This window comes from Phaethon aethereus (genome assembly GCF_964289735.1).
Source record: "Phaethon aethereus genome assembly, chromosome: 10".
NCBI classification, from domain to species: domain Eukaryota; kingdom Metazoa; phylum Chordata; class Aves; order Phaethontiformes; family Phaethontidae; genus Phaethon; species Phaethon aethereus.
In genome coordinates, this window is record NC_138586.1 from 2,028,180 (window position 1) to 2,035,907 (window position 7,728).

The window sequence follows — 7,728 nt, forward strand, 5'->3', positions numbered from 1 at the left end:
AGACAATAAAGAGCTCAGCCCAGCTCGGCATGGCAGACCAGATGCATCACAAGGTTGACTGCCACTCTGCGGCCACAGGATGCAGAAGACATCGGGCCATGTCATTAAAGCAATGTGGTTTTAAGGTCTACCAAAGCTAGAAACAACTGCTGTATGTCCCTTAGGAGCAGCCTTAGATTCACAGCTCTTTTGTGTTGTAGAACGTTAGCAATCTCGGTGGCACAAGGCCTGTTTGCCTTTGAAGTAATTCCTGGTCCTCTGGGTCAGGCGAAGATCCAAACCACTTACCAGGCAGAAGAAGATGTATTTCCTGACTCTAGCCATGTAAGGGACCTGTACCAGATGCTAACCTTCCCCCAGATTCTAAAATTCCTCACCAGTCTCTGCTGGGAAAAGTAGACAAGGCACCAAGAGCTGGTGGCCTCCAGGAGAATGTCTGCAGTCTTGCCTGGGCCAGGGCTAGAGTTCGCCCTCCACAGCAGATTCTGCAGTTGGTTACACTGTCCACACATTGACCTTCCTTCCAACAAGGCAACTCAGAGCAGGACAGGGGTAGAAGAAGGGATGGAACAGGTAGGGCAGAGATGAGCTCAAACCCATGCTCTATCCTTACGGCTTAAGTCACATAGTGTGGTAAATTCAAATTGACGGTGGGGGCCTGCCAAGAAGGATGGTACAGAAGTTGTCTCGGGTATCCTAGAACTGACCTTGTTCCAGGTTTGACCCCAGGACGGCAAGGGCTCTGGGGCTGCACCCTGCTCTGCAGGCTTTCTGCGGGAGAGAGGAGCTTGGGAAAGACAGAGTAGAAAACTTGTTGATGAGTAACTTTATTCCAGCATGCAGATACAAGTGCAGAACATCTCCAGGTTCTTTTCAAGTAAGTTTGAAATACTAACTGTGATGAATTTGTTAAAGGGTAATAAGTATGAATCACGGAGTGGGTTTTGTCCACCGTAAGGAAAGGTCTTGGTTACTCCCTACAGTGGACAGCATGATTTGATGGTATGTGCTGTAAAGGAGGAGAAATCAGTTAGACATAGTCAAGATGATATCACGATTTGGTCTGGACCTTCTGAGGATTTTAACAAGCCTTGACTGGTAAATGCTGGCGCAAGGGGAAGCGAATGAATTCTCTTTCCTAAAGCCATACTAAAGCCTTAGCTTTGCATCGAAAAGAGGTCCTAAATTATAATGCGGCAACTTCCAAAGTTGTCAGATGAGCTCCGTGAGTGCACTTTGTGAGGCTTTTTCCTTTGTCTGTAAGTACCTGACTGTGTGCAGCCTCCTTGTGCCCGGGCCGGCCGGCACTGGTCCCGCAAAGCATGTGTTTGTGTGTCGGTAGGAACCGCGAACTGAATGCAAAGAGTCGCATTTCTTTTACACACGTTGCTGTGGTACCTGGGTGCTAATCACCGTATTTTGCCTTCTCTAGCACCTTCCCAGCCGAGGATCTCAAAGTGTTTTACAAACATTAATTAATTTAGCTTCACAACCCGCGTGTGAGGTAGGTGGGTGATGCCATCCCGCTTTCCAGATGAGGACACTGATCTGCTTGGGTAGAGTCGCCTCGCTCCTGCGGTTAAGACCAGGGGAGGCGATGGCCTCGAGCTGGCCCTTGCGAAGCTTGCCACCCATCACGCGCCCGGGGCTGCCCTCCCCGCAGAAGGAAGAGCAGTTCTGCATGCAGCAGAGGGGATCCAGAGATGGCCAGAGCTTACCGCAGCCTGCGTCAGAGCCCTGCTCCTCCCTCCTTCCTGCCCTTCTCTGGAGCTGTGGTTTCCAGCCGGTCACGCTGCCCTGAGGCTGAAGGAGGGATTGTCCCTCATCAGTGGTGTTGCGGGAAGGAAGTACAGAAGTAGCTGTATTACTGTTCCTTGTAGTCTACGCTTTGGTGGCGACGTGTCTCCCTTCTGGTCTGCTCCATCTGCCCAGAGCCGCCCTTCCTACGCCATCCTTTACCACGGGCTGTGTAGGTCCCAGCTTGCGGAAGCTCCCCTTTCCGTGGGAAAGCTGGAAGAGCAGCATCCCCTCACCCCCTTCCTGCACGGGAGCTGTGACTCGCGTATGAGGGACTTGTGCATCTAGAACCTGAAAGCGTAGCCTTGCCAGCCCGTCCATCGCCCCCAGTTTGGATTGAGCAGAATCGGCCTTTTCTGCGTTGCGTGCAGCCATTTTTGGCTGCAACCAGACTGGTAAATTTAAAATGAACCCTATGGAAAAGTCCTACAAACTCTCCTAAAGAAAATAATGAGCTGCCCTTCGTATAGGCAGAGTAGCGCTGAGGCGGTGCGGGTCCCTGCAGCGTAGCGCTTCCTCCAAAGCAGCTCTGCTCCCTTGCGACGCAGGAACCGGTGCCGAGCGGTCCTCGGGGTGAGGCTGCTCGGGGATGGTCGCCAGCGCGTGTTGGGGCAAAGGCGCTTTCCAGGCGTAGCTGGGAGGGCGGGTGAAAACGAGCTTGGAAGCACCAAGTGTTACGCTCGCGAGCGGGCCGAGCGATGCGCTTGTCTGCCTTCCTCGGACCAGACGGGTTCGCGTACGGCCTGGCCAGGCGTGCGCGCCTCCTTAGGCCACGCAGGACTTTTCCATGAGGGCAGGCAGAACTCTGCCAATACAAAAGTAAAGTAATGGATCTTTTCCAGATCTTCAACTCGTGGTCCAGTGTAGGCAGCCTCCGCGCTGAGAGCGTAGGCAGCTGCTGCGTTGCTCCGTTGCTTTGCCGTCTCTGGCACGTCTCCCTGTTGCTTGGGACCCTGGTTATTAAGCGATAAGAAGCCGTAGCATGCCGAAGAAAGACTATTGACCCAATTGCACTTTGACTGATCTGTTTCTTTTTCCCCCCAATCATCGATGCAGGTGTGAGCTACTCCAAGTCGGTTCCTCCAGCCTACCCACCACCCCAGGATCCATTAAATCAGGGACAATACATGGTGACAGATGGCATATCCCAGTCCCAGGTCTTCGAGTTCACCGAACCCAGACGCAGCCAGGCACCATTCTGGCAAAACTTCAGCAGGTTAACACCATTCAAAAAATAATACCTAGAGAGATGGAGAATTTTAACTTAAAAGAACTAAAATTTAAAAATAAAAATAAATAAAATTATATTTATAGATGGACCTTTTTTCGGAGAAGCACTGTTGCAACTAAATATATATACATATATATATATATATATACACACACACCCCCCTTTTAAAAATAATAATATATATACATATATGTATATATATAGAAGGACCAAAAACTTTTTTTGTTGTTTTTGGGAAGCAATCTGCTACTAGATACTAGGAAGCACCAATGATTTCTAACCATGTGACCTATTTTATTTTATTCCATTGGTCGGACATCTTTTTTTTTTTTTTTTTTTTCCTTTTTCTTCATTTTCATTCAAGTCGTCATTGGCATCCCAGAAAGCTTTCTCGCTTGTGTGAATTCGTCATCGAAGTTCCTCGTGGACTACATTGGTGTATATTTTATTTGATTTTATTTATGGGGGGGGTTGTTTGTTTTTTGGAGTGCGGGAGCTCTCTGCTCCCTCTCCCTCCCTCTCCGTCCCGTCCTTGGCTGTCCCTGGAGTTACCGTTCCGATGAAGAGCACCGACCCTTTCCCCGTCCCCATCCCGCATTCTCTGGTCTGACTCGTGCCTGTCTGGATGTGCTCCCTTGTGCACCCTGCTCCGCTGCGCAGTAGTTCTCTGGCTTTAACTGTTTTGCTGTGGGCAGGCGAAAACAAGCAGAAGGGGTATCAGCTATTTAGGAAGCGAGAGATGGGTTTTCCTCAGCTAATTTATTTTTTGCCTTTTTTTTTAAGCACTGTCTTTTTCTCAATTCAGTGTGATTTGTTCACGCTCGGAGTAAGAATGAGAAAAGAATATCAGGGGCTTTTATTTCTTTTGCATTTAGTTTTATTTCTGTGGGGTTGTCTTTTGATTTCTTTTCTTTTTAAGCTGAGACACGACTCTGAAAAGCCCACTCCTATCTTTGTTTTTCGTGCAAAGATAAAAAGCTTAAAACCCGATGGCTTCATGCCCTCCATTCCAGCTAGAGGAAAATTGGCTGTTGGGCTCCAACGAATGGCCAGTTTTCTTCCTTCAGGAACTAAGGTCCCATCCTGTTGGCCACACTCAGGCCTGCACAGTACCGCGTTAATGAACCGCTAATCGCCGCTTACAGGAGCAGTGATGCCAAAAGCCAGGACGGTGACCGCGCTCACTGCCTGCTCTCCTCTAGTCCCTGTAAGGTCCCGAGCAGAACGGGAGCCGCCGGTCATGACCCGTTAGCCGACGGGTCGCTGCCTGAGGAATTGGAAGTATTTCCCTGGTATTTAAGGCACCCAAGGTGCAGCGGAGAGCTGCCTTTCAGGAAAGAGAGGGCTGTGACCTGAGAAGTTGAGCTGCAGGCCCACGATTACGTGACCTAATCTAAGTCGGGGCTCAGTTTAATATCGAACCGGGCTCAGTGGTTCGGCAGAGGGGTACCCGTGTCGGCGGGCGCGGGAGTGATTAGCTAAGCTCTCCGCGTCTCTTTCTCTCTCTTTTTCTCCCTCTGGAGATTCATAGCTCTATTTTCAAAGACACTTCCTACACTTTCAGCCTTAAGTATGTTCGTTTGCAAGCGCAAAAGCTTATGTTTAAGCTTGTAAAACAAATCGTTGTGCACTAGGATGATTTTTTTTTTTTTCTAGGGCAAATGAGACTGTTTAACCAGCTTTAGAGGATGAACTTAAAAACTTAGCAGAGCTATTCCGCAAGCTCCTTTGAAAATGTGGGATGAAGTGATTGATCAGGGCATTTATCATTTTATTTTCAATCCGATACACCACATAAGCACCCCAGGCCAGCTAGTGTGGAGATCCATTTTTTTTTCCTACCCCAAGCAATATCAGGGAATGGGAAGAGCAGGGAGTGTGATTTCAGTATTTCCATGGAGCCTGTTTTATTTCAGGGCATATTATAGGCAGTGGCTATGTTGGGGTTTTTTTTTAAGTACAAAAATAATCTCAGCCTTTTTTAGTAATCCTGAAACTGTCAATAAAGAAAGAGCAAGGCCAGATCAGTGTTTTGGAGAGGAAGTGGCCCCTCTGCGACAGGCAGCAACGAAACACCGGGAATCCCAAACAGGAGGCAGCCCGGTTTTATATCAGAACTTATTTTTATGCTCTTTTGTATCCTTGCATTTTTACGGCCAGATTTGAATATTGACTATGTAGCAAATATTATGTGGTTTCTTTAACAGAATGGGTATTTAAAGAAGTTAACTGAAATGTTTTACTATTTCTGAATGGCTGGAGAGATGGCGCGAGAGAGAGAGAGAGAAAGAGAGAGAGATTACAAACTGTTGTCAACATGATGAAAATTTCACTTATTCCTTTGCCTTTTTAATTGCTTAGGGGGAAAGAAAAGTAACAAGCGCATTAGTTAAGCCTGTTCATTTACTGTTTTGTGCCTCAGAGAGTGAGAATGAGACATCCATAATTTTTATGAGAAGATGCTTCCTAAATATTCAGCACTAGGAAAAAAGAAACACCACCGCCACACCATTATTTGCATCATAAATCAAGACTCGCTTGATCTGACAAGGCCACTTGTTGGACTCGCAGCTTCTTTCTTAAACGGAAAGCCAAAACACACGCGCGTTGCTAGCGCTTGCCGAAGCCGGGCGGCAGGCGCGGCAGGCGCAGGCGCTTGTTCCAGAGGGAAGAGGGGCTTGGCTCTCGGGCATGGCATTCAAGAAAGCTCTTCCCCTCCGTAAATTGCCAAGGTGCAGCACGAGACGGAGCATTGTCACAAGAAGAACCAGCACTGGGTCCCACTTTTACCCCCGGCCGTGGCTTTCCCCGTAGGGAGCAGGGCTGGGCTGCCTCCTGCGTCTGAGCGCGCTGGAAGCAGCGCGGGTGCAATCAGATCGGGGCGATTTTGACCGAGCATCTGATACAGACTTTCATTTCGATGCCAGACAGGAGGAACCCACTCACCATTCCACATGCAGAAACAAGAGAGTTGTAACAAACTTACATGTTTACGGTATTTCTCTGGCTGAATCTATATATATATATAAAAAATAAAAGTACCCTCTTCCCTAGGTAAATGACATGCGTTACCCCTTGACCTAGACACTAGAACAGAGGATCTAAATTCAAGACTTTCGCCTCCCCACCCTCTCCAAAAAGATCAAACAAGAACCAACCTAGGTGCATCTAACAGTTGTAAATAGAAAACAATACATAGAGAAATATATTTGAAATTTGTTTCAGTTTCCGGACGGTCGCTGGCCGTCCAGTGCAATGTTATTGATAGTACACTGTGGTGCTTTGGGTTTCTGGTTTTGTTCTCTTTATGCTCTGTCATCTTTTCATTGCAGCTACATTTCAGGGAACATGTATATTTAGTAGCTATTGTAAGTTCTGCATGGCATCACCGAGCTTATTTTTCCTTAAGAAGAAAAGAAGAGGCTGTAGGAGTTTAAAGGCACTATGACGACAGGGACTTGTAGCAGAGAATTTAAAAAAAAAAAAAAAAAAAAAAGGTTTTTAAAATTCTAGTTTGAAGCCAAATACTGATATTTTAGTGCTTTTGGGGTTTTAACAGTAAGAGAAAAAAAAAAAAGAAAAAAAAAAAGGATTTTGGTAACCCAGCTGATCCGCACTTGCCAGTTTTATTATTTTGTTTATATTGGACTGTTTGACCCTGTCAAACAAGTGTCAAAGTTGTGTGTATAAAACAAAAAAAGTGTTTAAAAAAGTGTTGTAAAGACACTGAGCCTTATGAAAATATTTATGGAATTAAATAAAAAGAAGTGAAAAGGCATCTGAAGGCATTTTAAATCATTTTCCTCAGAGCGGTCTCACTTTTCCCGAAGGCTGAGCACGAACCTCTGGGGTGGAGCTCCAGCTTGTCAGCACAACAGACCCAAAGACATTCGTGCGTAACCAAAAAATAGGTTTGTTCCGGAAATTTCCCACCTGCCCCTTGCGTTGTCTCCTCCGTCGGAACGGAGCGAAATGATTGACGAGTAGCTGGAGGTTCAACGCTGACAAAATGCGGCCGTGCAGGCGCTGGCGGGGGTTGCTCTAAGTGGAGCTCGGCTCAAATCTTCTGCGAAACATGGTTTTAAAACGCGTTCTGCTCCCGCGCTGGAGCACAGCTGGAGCCTTCGGCCAGGCACGTAACCGCAGATACGTTGTGAGCGACGTGAGCAGCGTCTCGCAGCACGTGGACGTAGAGCAGGGGGTGGGTTTTCGAGGGGAGGGAGCCCGGCCAGACGCCGCTGCGCTGCCGAGCGCTGGAGCCGAGGGGATGAGCAGGTTCCTGCCCTGGCTTTCGCTCGGCGCGGAGGGAGCCGGTGCCCGCAAGGAGACAGAACCGGGTGAGTTCGAGAGGCAAAGTGCTCTCTCCAGAAACCCAGGGGCTTTTCACAGGTAAGACGGTCGAGTCACGTATTTCTAGACAGCCCAAAAATACAGCCAAGAGAACTGGGGTTATCGCACCACGGCGTCCAGAGCTGGGAACGGGTGGGAGCGATGCCCGTCGTCATGTGGAGACACGCAGGCAGCGGGTGGGAGCGATGCCCGTCGTCACGTGGAGACACGCAGGCACACCTCCCGCGTCGCTGTAAAAAACGGCGGCCGAAGAGCGACGTTTGCAGTGACGACGCTGACTTTCCGCTCCTTCCCAGCTGCCCCGCGGGCGCGGGTCCGGGTGAGCGACGGCCGGTTTGCTGGCACACGGA

The 7,728-nt window shown here is 48.5% G+C and overlaps 1 protein-coding gene across 3 annotated transcripts in view; it reads left to right on the forward strand.

The window, feature by feature from the left end:
* The window catches only part of ARHGEF9 (Cdc42 guanine nucleotide exchange factor 9), a 130,486-nt gene extending 125,811 nt beyond the window's left edge, over nucleotides 1-4,675 (forward strand). For all 3 annotated transcript variants that reach the window (XM_082004278.1, XM_082004279.1, XM_082004280.1), the window contains one exon: nucleotides 2,854-4,675. In XM_082004278.1, the coding sequence (XP_081860404.1) occupies nucleotides 2,854-3,035 (182 nt within the window). In that variant the 3' untranslated portion in view covers nucleotides 3,036-4,675. The remainder of the gene's footprint in view (nucleotides 1-2,853) is intronic.
* Nucleotides 4,676-7,728: the final 3,053 nt, after the last annotated feature.